At 45.8% G+C, this 16,851-nt stretch overlaps 1 protein-coding gene across 1 annotated transcript in view; it reads right to left on the reverse strand.

The window, feature by feature from the left end:
• The window catches only part of LOC101918974 (gamma-aminobutyric acid receptor subunit rho-2), a 44,571-nt gene that overhangs the window by 20,568 nt on the left and 7,152 nt on the right, over nt 1-16,851 (reverse strand). The window contains exon 2 of the mRNA XM_005236904.3: nt 12,214-12,320. Coding sequence (XP_005236961.2) covers nt 12,214-12,320 — 107 coding nt within the window. The remainder of the gene's footprint in view (nt 1-12,213; nt 12,321-16,851) is intronic.

Here is a 16,851-nt window from a genome sequence, read left to right on the forward strand (position 1 = left end):
CCATAGTGGCTTCCATGAAGGTTTGCAAAGACTTTTAGCACCTAGATTTTGAACCTGATTAGCACCTGGATGGTATTCAAGAGGCACCACCATCCCTTTGTAGATCCAGACCCATATTTGCACAGCGCCGTGCACAGCAGGGCCTGCTGCATGCATGTATTTAGCTACAGTAGCATCTTCCTCAAGACTACATCCAAGCCCTGAATGCACTGTAATAAGCCTAACAAGGCAGCAGAAATGCTGTTGTGAGAAAGCAGAGCACTTTTGCAAGCTGTCATCCACCCTGCTTCTGTACCTGCAGCAGCACGCACAGGCTCCCACGCACCTTCAGGGCTTTTGAACACAGCCTTATGTTTGCTGCTGCTGGAGGAGAAAGAAGCACCAACTCAGCTTTGGTAGTGAAAGGGTAATTGCAAAGCCCACGAGACAAGCAAGTTACTGTGACTGGCCCTGATACAGACTTTACTAGGGCTTTGATAAGCCAGTCTCACCGAATTACAGCAAAGCATGCTGATGGCGACGCTGTTCCCCTTCCTCACGCACGGCTCCAGCCTGCTGCACCCACGCCATCCATCAGCAGCTGTACTGGGTACAGCCACCCTGAAGCAAGCCCTGTAGAGCAGAACCAGACTCCTCAGCACCACCAATTCCAATTTAAGTGACATGCCCTCAGCAATAAAGCTGAAACATGGCTAACTCAGCACTTTTAGATGACTACTAGATGCTTACAAACACCTGCATGTCATATTCAGACACATAGCTGTGCACTTCATGATTAAAAAAAATGCCAGCAAACATTTGCTTGCTCCTATTCATGTCCTTATGGTGTCTGTCCAAGCTGAAGGGTGCTTGCAAGAAAATTTTCTTGCAGAGAAATTCCAATCAATCAGCACTGTCACATCTCTTGGGAGCTCAGAGACTTTGGTAAGATTTTTCACTCCAATGACATGAGCCCCTCTTGCTCCCTTTCAGTTGCTTATGTATCATAAGGAATCTCTGGAGGTCAAGGAAATTCTTACCCTATTAGTACTCAGTTTCCCTTCTCCCAGGTATTCCCCAAAACTGGGAAAACCCACAAAGCCCCAGTCTGCACCTGCTGATGAAATGCAGACATGTTGTCACAACCACATGGAGACTGGAGATGAGCGGCATTCCTCAGGGCTCAGTATCGGGACCGGCACTGCTTAATATTTGTCGGCGACATGGACACTAGGTCTGTGTGCACCCTCAGCAAGTTTACCAGCAACACCAAGCTGTGTGGTGCAGTCAGCATGCTGGGGGGAAGGAACCAGAGCAACCTTGACAGGCTTGAGAGGTGGCACTGTGCAAACCTCATAAAGTTCTACGAGGCCAGATGCAAGGTCCTGCACATGGGCCAGGGCAATCCCCAGCACAAATACAGGCTGGGTGGAGAATGGACTGAGAGCAGCTCTGAGGAGAAAGACTTGGGCATGTTGATTGACAAGAAGCTCAACATGGTCCAGCAATGTGTGTTTGCAGCCCAGAAAGTCAGCGGTATCTTGAGCTGCATAAGAAGAAGCATGACCAGCAGGTTGAAGGAGGTAATTCTCCCCCTCTACTTTGGTCTCATGAGACTCCCATCTGCATCCAGCTGTGGAGCTCCCAACGTAAGAAGGACATGGACCTGTTGGAGTGAGTCCAGAGGAGGGCCACGAAGATGATCAGAGGGCTGGAGCACCTCTCCTGTGAAGACAAGCTGAGAGAGTTGGGGTTGCTCAGCCTGGAGAAAAGAAGGCTCCAGGGAGACCTCGTAGCAGCCTTCCAGTACCTAAAGGGGGTCTCCGAGAAAGCTGGGGGGGGACTTTTTACAAGGGCATGTAGTGGTGGGACAAGGGGTAATGGCTTTAAACTGAAAGAGGGTGGCTTTAGATTGGATACTAGGAAGGAATTCTTCACTACAAGGGTGGTGAGACACTGGCACAGGCTGCCCAGAGCAGCTGTGGCTGCCCCATCCCTGGGAGTGCTCAGGGCCAGGCTGGATGGGCTTTGGGCAACCTGGTCTGGTGGAAGGTGTCCCTGCGCATGGCAAGGGAGTTGAAACTAGAGGATCTTTAATCTCCCTTCCAACCCAAGCCATTCTATGATTCTATGAACCACACCCAGCAGCAGGGCTGGAAGTGCTGGAGGACTTTAACTCTTGCACACAGCTTTACAACACAGCTGAGCTTGTTCAGCAAGCAAGAACAGTCCTCAGCCCCCTCCTCAAATTACACGGGAATGACTTTCACCAAATGGTGAAGTTGCACAAAGGAGTAGACTGAGTGCAGTGAGACCTTCTCTAAGACTGTTCGGCTCGCTGACCACAGAAAACAAACCCAGCCAAAACCAACAGCAGCAACAGCAATTGGACTATTTTCTTCCAAATCAGTGACTTGAATCAGCCCGGGAAAAGACCTGCCAGGTGACCGAGTTGACCACCAGGGCCAGAGGTGAGAGCTGTGGAGGAGGATGGCAGGTCAGAGAGCCATCTGCCTTTGGTGGCATCGGCTCCCTCCTCATGAGTCAGTCCCTGCCTGCCAGGCCAGGAAATGTGCTCAGTCGCTACTGATCAGGCCACAGGATGCAACCATTCACCAGCTAGCGGATTTCTTCTCGGACCATTGTAACTCATCAAAGAGAGGCAAATCCATGGCAAAATCACAGATATCTTTTCCTCGTAACCCTTGCCATGCATCCTTTCTTTTGACTGCCTCCTTGTCCCGGGAGGAGACATTGCTTACCTCCGTGGCAGTTGTGTCCTTCCTAATACGCAATCCAGCATCCTGCAGACAGTGACTGTCACATGGCCCTTCTGTCAGCTCACAGATGTGTCATCTTCTGGTTTGACCAGAGGAAATGGTGGCTTCATTAAGTGGAAATATTGCAGCAATGGCTTTGCAGTATTCTGTTCCCTTTCATCCTCATTAATTGAGTAGTTGTGGAGTATGATAAGGTCTAACAAGCAAATTAGCTTATAGAGTGCTATTTTTAAGGAGGTGTTTTGTTACTTCTGGTTCTTTCAGTTGACCTATTAAGCGATGCTATACCTTACTACATACCCCCGCTTGTCTCACATACAGTATTTAAGGCAGTCCTTTTCAATCTGAAATCACTCTATGAGTTTATACCTTGTTTGGAGCCACACTTCCTTCTACTCTTTACAATTATTTAGGACATTGAGTAAACAAAGTTAAAAACAACGCCAAGAGAAAGAATTTCTACATGACATACCTCCCGCTCAGTAAAACGTGCTTGTTTTTTTAAAAACAAGGTAGTAAAAAGCACTGTATCTGTGGTGATAACGAGCACTTTGATGTGCAGTATAATCAATAGGGAAACAATGCCAGCCTGCTGATGGGCAGTGCCCTGCTGGTGGCCAATTAGACTTCCTTTGCTCAGGCACCTCCTGAAGTCATACATGGTGGCCAGGAAGAACTTGGGCAATGATTCAAATACTTTTCTGTTCCCTTAATGCCTTTAAATACTAATAGCTCTTCAGTGTGGTCATGTTTGTGACACTCAACTTGGACCTCTGCTACAGCGAGGCTCGGTGCTCAGGGTAAGACACCCTGTGGTCCAACACAGCCTAGTCAGAGCAGGCACAGGGCTGCTTTCAGCACGGCCTCTGGCTCTTGCCAGAGAAAGCGTTTGTAATTAATATTGTCTGAGGTCAGACACAGCTGTTGACGTCACAGCGGTGCCCACAGCGCTTCCAAGCAGCCGTGGCGTGGCAGGCATGGCGCTAACAGAGAAGACACGGTCTCTGCCAGGATGGCTTCGCAGCGCAGTCAGGCTGTGCCAGAAGAGGAAGGCAGCAGTTAGCCATGGCACTGCCCGCTGGGTCTCCCTGGTGCTGAGGATCTCTGTGCCCACCACATGCTGGGCAGCCCCCGCAGCTTCCAAACTGCTAGAGACACTCTCTGGTGGGAATGCTTAATTTAGCTTTGATTCCGGAAATCAACACCCATCCAAAGTCTATGTACTGCTGCAATTTTCACGCTTGTCTGAACACTGAACACAGATTAAAAAAAAATAAATCAACAAACAACCGAAAACCAAACGCAAAAATACAAACCCACAAACAGAACACTGCCAAGTTGGTATTTGACCCTCTTTCCTATTCCTTCCCTATCTGCTCTTGAAGATAAAATACTATGTTCATATTCTTTTCTTTTTTTTCATGCTCCTGCACCAAACACTCAGTTCGGCTCCCAGATAACCAGCAGTGACCTCACTGCAAGGATAAACTTTAAGGTTCAGTCTGGAGCTGCCATGAAGCTTTATTATACCCAAAAATAAAGGGTGTTCAGTGTAGAGCTGGACAAGCTGGAAAGCCCTTGAGAGAAGCCTGAGGTTGAGTTAGGTGTCCTGTACATCAATGAAACTGCTTTTACTTTTTTTCTTTTCTGCAGTTAATCACGAATTTGAGGAGTGATAAAACAGTGAGTATAATAGAGAAAGGGAGAAATCGTTTGATCTCTGGACTCAAATGTGAAGTTCTTCATACAGACAGTATGAAGACGTAAAACTTTCTTATCAGTGGAAATATTTACTCTGCCTTTCTTGGGCAAAATCCTACTACTGTCAGCAGGAACAATCAGTGCCTTTCTCTTCTCCCCCCTCCTCATTCAGCACCTGGGGCTGAGGCAATGAGAAAGCACACAAATGGGAACAAGGGCACATTGAGACACCAAGACCCTTTGGAGAAGGCTTGGACAAGAGGTGGGGCTAAGCAGGGAAGAGTGGGTGAAGGGCCTGGGAGCTAGTGGCAGCAATCAAACAATTGTCGAGCCCTGCTCTAGGCGATGAGCATAACTGATAATGATAATGCATATTCACTTAGACCTTCACTCTTCAAAACTTCTACCAAGATGCAGTTTTGCAGAGGCACTTGATGCAAACAACACTGTAAATGCATGCAGTGTCTGAAGAAAAACAAAAGCCTTGTAAAGAAAAAAGCTCAGAAACTAACCCTGAGTTTCTTAATGTCATCTTGGCTACAGCACGTACCATTGAATTAAATGGCTGTTGGTCAGTCACCGGAAGGTGTCAAGAGATCTTTGGTCTCACTAATCCTTGGAGTGAATTAGGAACGGCTAGCTTTTTAATCTTGTCCCTCTGGAAACTAAACTGTTGAACCACTGGGGCTCCCCGTGCTTTGCCAAATTCCCCATCAATGCCACTAGGGATGAGCAAACAGAAAAAAACCTCTTTACTGAGAGGGAGCAGGGGGTGAGGAAGGTGTGACTGGGCAGGGAATAGAACAGCTGGGGTGGTATCTGACTGAACAGGTAGACAGAGGACAAGTAACTTAGATTATAGCATTAAATGTAAAAAGACCCCTCATCAACTAGCCTTTCCTTGTCATAAACAACATCTTATCAATATTCATTTTTTCTCCAGAGAGAGGAAGTACTGAGGGATCAGCTTGGAGAATTACAAGCAGGGAAAGACCTGAATACTGTAACACTGGAGGAATCTCAAAGCTCAGGCTCCTCTCTAGGATGTTCACTGCTGGACAGGAAGGTAAACAGATCCATGTGAATGCTGTGGGTTTGGCTAAGAAGAGGAAGCTGTGCTGCTTTGCTCAAAGACTGCAGCCCAGCAAGGCTTTTCAGCTCATACTTTAAAGGTCTCTGAAAAGCATCAGCCAAATTCATGGAATTATTCAAATTAAACATGAGCTCAAGTATTTATAGATCAAGGTCTAGAGAGAAATTGTATAACCTTCAACTGAAGCATTTCTTCCAGGAACAGCAAACATGTCAACATCCATTATCTCCATCACCCTCCACAGCAATATCTTGCAGAACACAAATCCTAATTCAGCAGGACTGATAAAACCAGAAAGCAAATCCTGGACTCTTAAAAAACTTCATAAAAGTCGCTGTCGTGGTTTAACCCCAGCCGGCAGCCGCTCGCTCACTCCCCCTCACCCAGAGGGATGGGGAGGAGAATCGGAAAGGAATGTAAAACTCAAGGGTTGAGGTAAGAACAATTTAATATGTAAAGCAAAAGCCGCGCACACAAGCAAAGCAAAGCAAGGAATTCATTCGGCACTGCCCATGGGCAGGCAGGTGCTCAGCCGTCCCCAGGAGAGCCGGGCTCCGTCACACGTAACGGTTACTCGGGAAGACAAACACTGTAATGCTGAATGTCCCCCGCTTCCTCCTTCTTCCCCCAGTTCATATACTCAGCGTGATGTCATATGGCATGGAATATCCCTTTGGTTGGTTTGGGTCACCCGTCCTGGCTGTGTCCCCTCCCAATTTTCTGTGCCCCCCCAGCCCTCTGGCTGGCAGGGCCCAAGGAACTGAAAAGCCCTTGACTTAGTATAAACATCACCCAGCAACAACTAAAACCATCCGTGTCCTATCGACAGCGACATCGTTCTCACATCACAGGCAGAACACAGCACTGTACTAACTACTAAGAAGAAAATTAACTCTGTCCCAGCTGAAACCAGGACAGTCACAGACTTCCACCTACAGAAACGAAGCCACCCATAAACTATTCCCCTTGCATCCCAGGCACAGCATAGTGGCAGCTGCCAAGAAAACTCAAGACACTCGCACATTCATTAGAGCATTTGATGGTACAAAAGTTGGAAATGGAAAACAGGAGATTTCCCTTTTGAAGGAGATATTTACATTTGCATGTTGAGAGAGGACTTAAGTGACCTGAAGCACAACCCAAGGCTGACGGGAGCACTTCTGCATTCTCTTTTACTGGGCAATCCATTAACCCCACAGTTTCTGCATAGAATTTACATGTGACATGATGGATCATCTTTGGACCATCTCACTGTAAATGTACCGCCTTCCAAAACTGCATCAGCAACATCTTAATTCTGTAAATTCCTGCATGTCAGTGTCCTTGCCTTAAATCAAACTTGGGTATTAGAAAGATGCTCGGGAACCAGCCTGTCAAGGTGCTTGTGACTTTATATGGCTTTATTCCTTTGCCAAGTTCACAACCCAGTGTCTTGAGAATCAGTGGCAAGAGTTCTCCCTCACTTCTCTTTCCCCTGCAGTAAGCTGCCCTGTTTTGTGACCTGCTCTTCAGTGAAAACCATTACACATTCGACTTAGGTGCTGCATATAGGAAAGATGCTGTACAGTATACCTTTAGAGAAGACTCACTTAGCGCCTGCATTCAGTGGTTGTACAAGGGGAATAGACAGACCCAACAAGTCTCCACTTTGGGTGGGTTCTGACACCAAGAAGACTTTGTGGCTTGTTTCACCTTGCAACAACTCCAGTTTGAATTTCAAACTCTGCCTCAGGTTGGATGGGACACCTGGTCTGAGGCTAAGCCCTCCAGGGAAATCAGGAGGTTTCCTGAAGTCCCATTCAGGAATGACTTCAGAAATGGCCCAAAACTAATGCCTATTGCATCCCAGCGTGTCTCGGCACCCAAAATCACACACTGAGGGGAAGCATGCAAGCTGCAAAGAGTGACTTCATTCCCAGTCAGAAACAGATACTGGACACAAACATTTTTTTATTTTTTTAACACTGAAGCAGGCTTTGGAAGATAGGGAAGAGCGTGCTACCATGAAAATGCCTGGAGTCAGTTTTCCACTTCAGCTCTGAGACTAAAGCTTTGCCACATCTCTTTAATTTTTCTCTTTGGCAGCGATTTCAAAGGCTCTTTGTTCTCTAAGGCAGTCTCTCTCATGTATCTTTGAAGGAGTTAGGCAGACATAGGCCCTGAGATGAAAAATAAAATAAAATCTGCATGGGAAACAAGCAGGCTTGAGACTTCTCTACTGCCAGATATTTTGTGCACACCCAGAGAGGCTTCCAAATGTCCATAAGAGATCCCATGCCTGCAAGCTGCAAGAGTCTTCAGTGTTTCTGCATCTATGTGTGTGTGTATATATATATGTTACCTTTTTAAATGAATGTATATATGTTTGGGACCTCTTAGGTGTAGGCAGCTTGCAGGCAGCCACCACCAGGATATGCTCATCAGCTGCTACGTGCCTGCAGAGCGCTTCATTCCTCTGCAGCTCACTGACAGCTGGTCATCCAGGGAGAAGCAAGTTTTATTCCAGCCCTTCGTACTAACCGTAAGTGAACTACTTATGCTTCATTCACCCCACCATTCATCCATCCTGACAAAAAAACTGCCCAGAAATGGCAGCGAGGACCAGCTGACATTAGGCTATTAGGCAGTGAAGAAATATAAAAAGTATAGCATGAGGCTCTTCCCCAGCAAAGAAGATACAGCTATTTTAAGTATCAGCTAAAGCTGCTTATTCACAGGCTCCCTGTAAAATACAAGATGTCATAGATGAAATGCTTAAAATGGATGTTTAAGGAAGGCAGCAAAACAAACATTTGCATAACCTTTAAGTACTAATATTTGTAAATAATACCCAAACATCTGCTAGCTAGAACAAGGTCACTGACATGGAGATAACTCCCTAAGGGTCAAAACTAATGCAGTCTGGTTTAGCTTGTGGAGGCTGCTTGGAACATCAGCAAAGCAAAAAACTTTGTCATTACCATCGTACCCACTAGCTGCCTCTAACGGGCTGAGAGCAGGCAAGACAAGCATGCTTATTGGGCTGCTAATAACACACCTTACACAACATTTGCTTGCTCGCTTGCTCTTTACAAAGATACTTTTTCTCAAAAAACCCTTCACCTTTTCTCTACTGTTTTTCTTCCATGTTACCTTGCAGAACCCCAGCCTGCTCTGCCCAGTGGCCACAGCTGCGTTGGGCTGGCAGCTGGCTGACTGTCCTCTGCACGCCAGCAAGAGTCACTGTGGCCACCACACAGCAGCTACAGACCCCATTCCCTTTTTAGCTTAAAGTTCACTGGTGAAATTGTAGACTGGTCCACTAAAAATGTTGAAGGGTAACAGCTGCCCATCATTTCGCCAAGCTTGGGAACCATCTTAGTTGCAGAACTGGGTTTCTTTGTAGTTTAATGTCACTCACAATTCCCTTATGATATTATTTATGTTTCCCAGAGTTGAGCTGTCTTTCCCACCTGCACCGTAACATCACACGCCCCATGCAACGCCGTGAGGCTGGACCCCCCGTTAGACTGTGGCCCTTGAGCTGCTCTCAGAAAGCAGGCAGCGTCTTAGGGCAGCGACCGGTTACAGTCACACGTGTCCCACAGGCTCCTCTACTCCGCTTCTGCAGTACAAAAGCTTTTTCATCCTACTCAGGTCAGACCACATCACTCTGACTGGCATTGCCACAGCAAAGCTGGACGAACTCACAGTGCATAGCAAGTCACTGTGACTGCCTGATGAATAACGTTACAGAAGAAAATGTAAGGATCACCTCTTACCAGACTTTTGTTTTATTTCCTTTATTTTTTTTTTCCATCGGGCTTACCACCTGTCACTAAAATACACTGTGTAATTCTACAGCCATGCAAGAACCTGTAGCACCCAAGCTATCTCCGTGCATGTGAGTCCGGCTTTCTAAGGCTGGAGCCTCAACAAAGCTGTTGCCATATTTTGTTCCTTATCACATAGAACTTCAGCACAACTTTGCCAATACCTCACCTTTGTCCCAGGTAGCTCTGCAAGATAAGGAAGTTTTGAGCAAAAATTAAAGAAACACCATGTTTTTCCTTTATAAATAAAGTCACCTTTTCTCTGAAGGCTGTTAGAATATTTTTCAATTTTATAAATGTTACTCCAAGTTTTTAAGCTCTAGGAGTACCCTAATGCCCTGATGGGAAGTAACATGGGAAAACAAGACAAGGGAGATTAAAACACAGTTTTACATTAGCACTGGAAGAGTAGCCGTGTAACTATGTATGTTTGGTGTGAACTGTGCACAAAGACGACCCTCATGGGCTCTGTGACACTGATAAAAATAGCAAAAATTTGGTCTGCAGAAATACAGTGCAGTGGTGACACCGGACATTGAAACCTAAACCATTAGGACATGTGCTGGGCAAGCCACGTGGGATCACCGATATCCATGACGGAACAGCGTGCCAACAAAACAAAGCCAGACTGAGGCAGTGGACATCCAGCCAGCACCTCACAGGTTCAGCCTTTGCAGGCAGAACAGAAGAATGGAAAAAGGAAGGCTGAAAAGTCAGGTAAAGAAAACCAAGACCAAAAATAGACAAACAAACAGGAAACTGAGCCAACAAGGTGGCTGGCTGGACAATCCCGACAGTGACCATCTCCTCCTGGAGCCAAGAGGCTTTAGGTCAGTGCATGAAACAAATCTCATGGTTCCCCAGTCTTTCATTTTTCAGAGGTCAGGTTCCTTCCTAAATCCACCCTGCTGAAAGGCTCACCTTCCAAAAGAAGCAACCTGGCAGGAGAGGGAACACCAGCAATAAACCGTAATCTTCCTTTCCCACCAGAGAATGTGGCAGCAGTGTCACTGCCAAGCCAATACCCACCTGGAGCAGGTGAGGGACCTGAGGGCAGCTCACTCCGCGTCACTTTATAGCCAATTCAAAAAGGAGCAGGCATGGCCAGTGCCTCCAGAGCCAGCTCCCAGACCTCAGCCCTGAGCCTCAGCTGCATGCCTGGGCTCCTCAGAGGTGCTCACACCAGCTCCAGGCAGATTTGCCTATATTCCACCCAGAGGACAATTTAAGTCAAACTCTTCAACCTTAGAAAATAGCAGATCAAGTTTACCACTGATTATCAAGAGCTACCTGCAATGGGCAGGCTGGACTGCAACATGTTAGTAAATTACAGCGGGGGTGGGGTGAGGACGGGGAGGGGGAGGGGGACACCACTAGTGATGACACGTTTTGGAGTCTGGAGTTTGGAGATATATGAATAGTGAGCATGGGGAGAGCGCTGTGCTGTCTGATCAGCACATCTGCACTGCGGGGCGAGAAATGTCTTCCCAGCCACGCCAGGAACGGACGGGTCAGTAAAGCTCTGTTCTACAGACCAGGTGCAAAATGCAAAATACCTGTGTGACCCACTGGACAGGGAGATGTTGCGCTTCACCCTAGAAGGCTGTGTTAGAAGGACGCGGTATTAGTCATTCATCAAAAACTACAGAAAAATCTTCTCTTAGCTCATCTGATCAGAAGAGGGATTTCCATACTGGTATTCCAGTACATTTTTTATTCAGGTACTCTCTTACCTCTGCAGTAATAAGTCTAGAAAGATCAGGTGAGCACATTCCTGTAACCGGGCATGACAGAAGGCAGAAGTGAAGGTGACGGAGGTGTCCCCTCCTGCTCTTTTGGTTGCTTTGAAACAGAACAAGGTCTTAAAAAAAAGATTATAGTCAGGATGAATTTGGTACATTGCTCTGGGTGATGCTCTGTTTGTGTACTCTGAATAATTAGAAAAGTTTCCACTGACAATGTTAAAGGAATGTACTCCGAATAATTAGAAAAGATAAGGTGGGCACCTGAAGGAGATAAGGAGACCCTCAAGTCAGGAAATCGTTGAACAAAGAAAATTGAAAGGTCTATTCCACCTAGATCCCACCTATTGTGAATGGAATGATTGGGTGTCAAAATCAAATGAATATGTATGTTAAGATGTTGTGTAACCTCTCACAAAAACTGTATAAAATACCCAACTTTTCACTGAAAACTTCGGAGCTAGTTTGTCCAGTGTGAATTGGCTAGCTCCCCAATGTTACATGAAATAAATACCTTTGCTGCTTAAAGACAAAATTTGTCTCTGAGCAGTTACTCTGTGCCGTTTTGGCATCAGCTTTAGAGAGTTTGATCCATGATTTTATCTGGACAAAACTACTCCCATTTTCTCCTAGCGAGGATGGGCTGTGATCCACCTAACGAGTTCTTTACTTTGCAATTTGATCACATCAGCTGAAAAGCACATTGCAGCTTCACAACTACAAATGGACATTAAAACCCACATTATGAAACAACAACAACAAAAAAATGAGCATTGAAACCTGTTCATCTTTTCAGCAGAGGAAAACACTTACTGGGAGGGTCCATCCTGAGCTCTGGGGAACGCTAGCCAGAAGGAGAGCCAACTTCAGCAACGGGAAGGAGTGCAGGAGCTCTACAGAGCACAGAGGGCTACCAGGTGAGGATGAGTTCTCTCTGAATTGCCTCAAACATCTCCTAAGACCACCCAAGTCCTTTGCCTTCACACTGGTTCATCTGCCCAGGCATCTGGCTTTTTTTTTTTTTTTTTTCATTAGACGATTGATTAGATGATCAGATGATTTTTGATTAGATGAGCATGAAATCAAGAGAACCATTTTATTCTCACCTCCAAAAGCCGGCCGCATGGTGAAGTCATGGTCATCGACTCTGAGAAGCTGCTCTGTCTTTCCTTTCCAGGTTTTGGTTACATCACGGTTCTTCATGTAGATGTGACTGCAAAAGACAGCAACAGTCGGTCTGCCGCCTCGGTGCCCCGCCGGCTCTGCGGCCGGCGGCCCAGCGTTGGCAGGAGCAGCAGCGCTGTGGGCACAGCCCCGGGAGGGACGCGGGGTGGCTGCTGGCACCCCGGCACGGGCCAGCGCGGCAGCCTCGGCGCTGCCGCTCCACAGCATTCACTCAGACCTGGCCTCTCCTGCGGGCAGCCTGCTCTCCGACCGGCTCCGAGACTGGCACCGTGCTGTCTCCACCCTGGGCATCACGGCTCCCAGGGAGGCACCGGGCTGAGAACGCAGCGTCTCACCGAGGAGCTGGGATGCAGCAAATGCCGCAGCCCAGAGCAAGGAACAGCAGAAGCAGCTGACTGCCCCACATGATACCTGGCCAGGATTTGGCCAGATACCAAGGTGGCATTATCATGAGGAAGCTCTTTTTGATGGTCACGCAATGTCATACACTATTCTTAGACTACCTATCCGCCTCCTGAACACCAGTTCAATACTGGAAGTTTGTGCGGACAGAGGGCTTCCTTTCTCTTCTGACTTCTAAACAATGACAAAACCACCCGTTTCCCTCCACAGCAGCAGCAGAAAAAGAGGGTTTTTACCTAAAGAAGTCAGCAAGATCTGGAATCCTCGCTTTTCTGAATATTAAGGGAGGAAAAAAAATTATTTAAAAAAACAATTATTTGACAGATTGTGCAGTAACAGCAGAACAAGGATGACAACAAGCCCCTGAGAAAAGTGCAAGACAGTCACTAAAATCACATAAAGGGATAACTAAGCAGCAGACAGACAGCTACTGCGTGCATTTCTGGAAGAAAATCCAGATCAGCACCCCTGGCCGTTCCCCAGTGGTGCAGGGAGGAGGACTTAGACCACTACGACTCCTCAGCCCCTTTGCACTGGGCATAAGGTCTGCCAAGGTTATAAATATTGCTGCAATTAGCTGTTCGTCAGTAATTTACTAAAATAGTTAAAATAATAAATAGAAAGAACTTCATACAAAAGGGTTGCGATTCACTCGCCCGCGTGGGAGAAATACTACTGACAGTAAAGAATAAAAAAATCTTGGAGGAAAAATAAAGGGACTACTCTAATAGATACAAAAATGAAAGTGACTTAAAATCTCGGTCAAAAACTCAGAGCTTACAGAACAATCACCACACTCATAAGCGTTGCTGTGGAAAGGGATAGGCAACGTAACTCGCAGATCAGAAGAAAACTTTCCCATCAGAGCATTCATTTCAAAAAAGAAATGATAAAACCTAAGGGCTGTTGACAGCTGCTGCTAACATTGATGAACTATTTATTTTAATAAGGACGTGTGAAGGAAGCAACAGAATTTAAAAAATTGTATCAAATCGATGCTTTGAAGCAATATAAGCCCCTGTGCTCCAGGGTACATGCTCCATTGGAAAGTTTGGATCACCCTCACCTCACTTCGGGTCCTGTTTAAATCAGGGCATGGGATCATCTCTACCCCTTCTGGCTGTAAAAAAGGACCCAGCTGGAGCAAATGCACTCCGAACACGGCTGCATTAAGGGTTACCCAAAAGCAGGGTGATAAACCCCAGCACAGCCATTAGCGGGAATGGCTGGAGGCAAAAATTTAGCTTTTAACTGCTTGCTGCAGGGGGACATTGTGTTTCTTTGCAAAGGCTAGGGCTGCTGACAACACACGCCGCCGTATTGCCTCTCTGCCCGAAAAGCTGGAAGTGGAGAAGAATGAACTTCCAGTGTCTGCTGGACTTTAACCGTCAGGGAAAGACCTAAATACCAGTGAATGTTCAATCAAATCTCTCTACTCAAAGAAGCGGGTGGGGAGTGGTGGTCGTGGGGTGTCAAATTAAAAATCAAATAAAGCTTTGGATTGCATGTTCTATGCGGAAATAGCATGGAAAATCCTGATGGTATTACAGTAGCACCTTGTAAATCAACGGCACGGCCTCACTGAAATGCCAGGCTCTGATCAATTAATTTAAAAATTATCAAAGAGCAAATAGCACGCAGGAGAGTTGCTAAGAACAAGTTTGTGGCTAAAGAGGCTTCAGGGGTTTGTCTGGGGACACTGACACTCTGAGGAAGAAAACAGGTTTTCAGGAACTTCCAAGCCAGGGGTTGCATTTAATAACCAGCATTTAATCATTAATTCATGTTCAATCCTTCAGGCATGATGGACGATTCAGAATTTACAGACAGAGGTCTGTCATTTAATTTTTAATCAATTTAAAAATATTTTGTGGAGAGCTATTTGTAATGACAGGCAGTCTACACAGACTTTGAAATGTATAGTAACTATTTTTGTCAATTTAATCCAAAAGCAAGACCAAGTTTGTTTGAGAAAAACCATTCTTTGTAGCAGCACATGACATCAGCTATGCTGGCATCTTTTGATCCTCTCCAGCCAGCATCCCATGCCATCTCCACCACTGTTTGCCATAGGAAGCATCTCATTATCTGCAGCAAAGGTGAATAGAGCCGCCAGTGCCTTTGCAGAACTGAAGGACGCGTGGAACACTCCTGCCCATCGGGGGCCTTTACTGACAATCTGATCATCAGTATCTCATAAATCCTCCCTGATGTACTTATGGTCTTTAGCACTTCTGATTATAGATTTGTCAGGGTTTCTTTCAGCTTTATGCACTCTCTGTAATTCACCACTATTCATTTAAAGCCATCCACCTCCCTCTCTCTTTTTTGCCATGTTTTTCATATAAGATTTTATTGCTGTTTACACTTTGTTCAAGTGGGACGAGTTTGATAAAACTGTCCATTGTAAGGACTTGTTCCTGTTTGCAGAGGAGAGAAGAGGACAGGTATCTCATTAAGTTTCTGTAAAGGCTTCTCCATTATTGCCTAAATTCTTTTTATATATTTTCCTTTCTAGTCATTTTTTTTAGAATTGTTCTCAATTGCATAAAGTAGATCCTTTATATAAAGAAAATTAATTTTTGACAGCACAAGGCATGACATTTAGCAGCTCAGGAGGACACAAAAAAGCAGCAGGTATCTACGCAGACATGCGGACCTTTCCAGAGCAAGATAAAGAATTAGAAAATTGGAAACAGTCCTCGTGCTACAGGGTGTAAGGCAATGGCTGAGTGTGGAGCCTGAAGGGACACGTGATCTCCACCTCAAGCATGGCCTAGCTGCTGGCAGCCAGCGCCTGGGAGGTTTCTGCACCTCTCACTGCAGAATTCAGCATTGACTTTGGCCACAGGATGGTATCTCATGGTCATGGGACGTTTGTTCCTATTATCCTGTTTCCTACTGGGATTCAGAAAAGTATTTCTACAGTTTCAGTGACAGTCTTACCATACTTCAGTATATTCTCTGGGGAAAAAAACCAAAACTATATAGAGAAAGGTAACTGAGGTTCGCTTCTCGGTCAACGGTAACTAGAGGGTTGATTATTGTTTGAGACTCCCAGAAGTTTTCTTAAATATCTGTAAGGAGTGTGCTGAAGCGTCGCTGAGTTTGTATAGCAGCCACAGCAAGCTGGAAGAGATGCACACTCTGTAAACCTAGCACCCAGAAAGGTACAAAACCTTCTGGTTTTTTCTAACCAACAGAGCATATGACTGCTGCAAAGATCTCCTAGAAGATAAATGAAAAAGGGAAAGTACAATAACAGTTTATGACTGCCATAACAACTTGCTCCTAGATGAGCATTCAAAATTTATTACATCCACTACGCTACGAGTGTATCCCACATAGATGTGTTATTTTTAACATTATTTGCATGGATCACATGGGATCAGATACGGTCAAGAACTTTCTGACAAGCTGGGAACCTCAAGGTTTTGGGTGGGGGTCTCCTTGCGTTGCCTCTCAGGGCCACCAACTCAAGGACCTGACAAGTCCTGGCTGGCCAAGAGGCTTTGGTAGCTCCACCACAGGCCAGGTTTGCTCTGGTTTACATAGATGGCCACACCAGTCCCTATTGTTCCAAGACTGCAGGGGAGAGAGGCTCTGCTGCCCTACCTCTGCATGTAACGTTCTCCGTACTGACTCACCTGGGGTTTTATGCCTGGAGCAGGAAGGAAAGTGCCTTTCCTTGCCACATTTCTAGAAAAAGCTACATCAGACTCTGGAAAATGATGGACACAAATTCAAAGGATGTGCACAATGACTGTTACTGCACATGTTAAGAACATCTCATGGCCACATGCCCAACACACCTTATCATCTATTGCTTAGGAACTTCCATTTTTGCTTGGATTTATAAAGTATGGTTTTTAACCAGGAAAAAAAGAAAATCTGCTCTACGGTTGTTCGTATTTTTAGTGTATTACTGATTAATCAGAATACCTTTGTTCTTCACAGCAATAATTTTTTTAATTTTTTTTCTTTTTTATCTTTTGTAATCAAGCATGTCGCAAATGCCACACTCCTTGGCTCTTCCTACATCCAGCCAACCCAAAGCCAACAACAGGAACATAAGCCAAGGGTAAAATTCACAAGGATGTTTTACGCAGCGACACTCCCTCGCAAGGATAAAAGGCTCAGCCTTTTATTTTCACTAT

The sequence above is a fragment of the Falco peregrinus genome, chromosome 7, assembly GCF_023634155.1.
Source record: "Falco peregrinus isolate bFalPer1 chromosome 7, bFalPer1.pri, whole genome shotgun sequence".
NCBI lineage: Eukaryota > Metazoa > Chordata > Aves > Falconiformes > Falconidae > Falco > Falco peregrinus.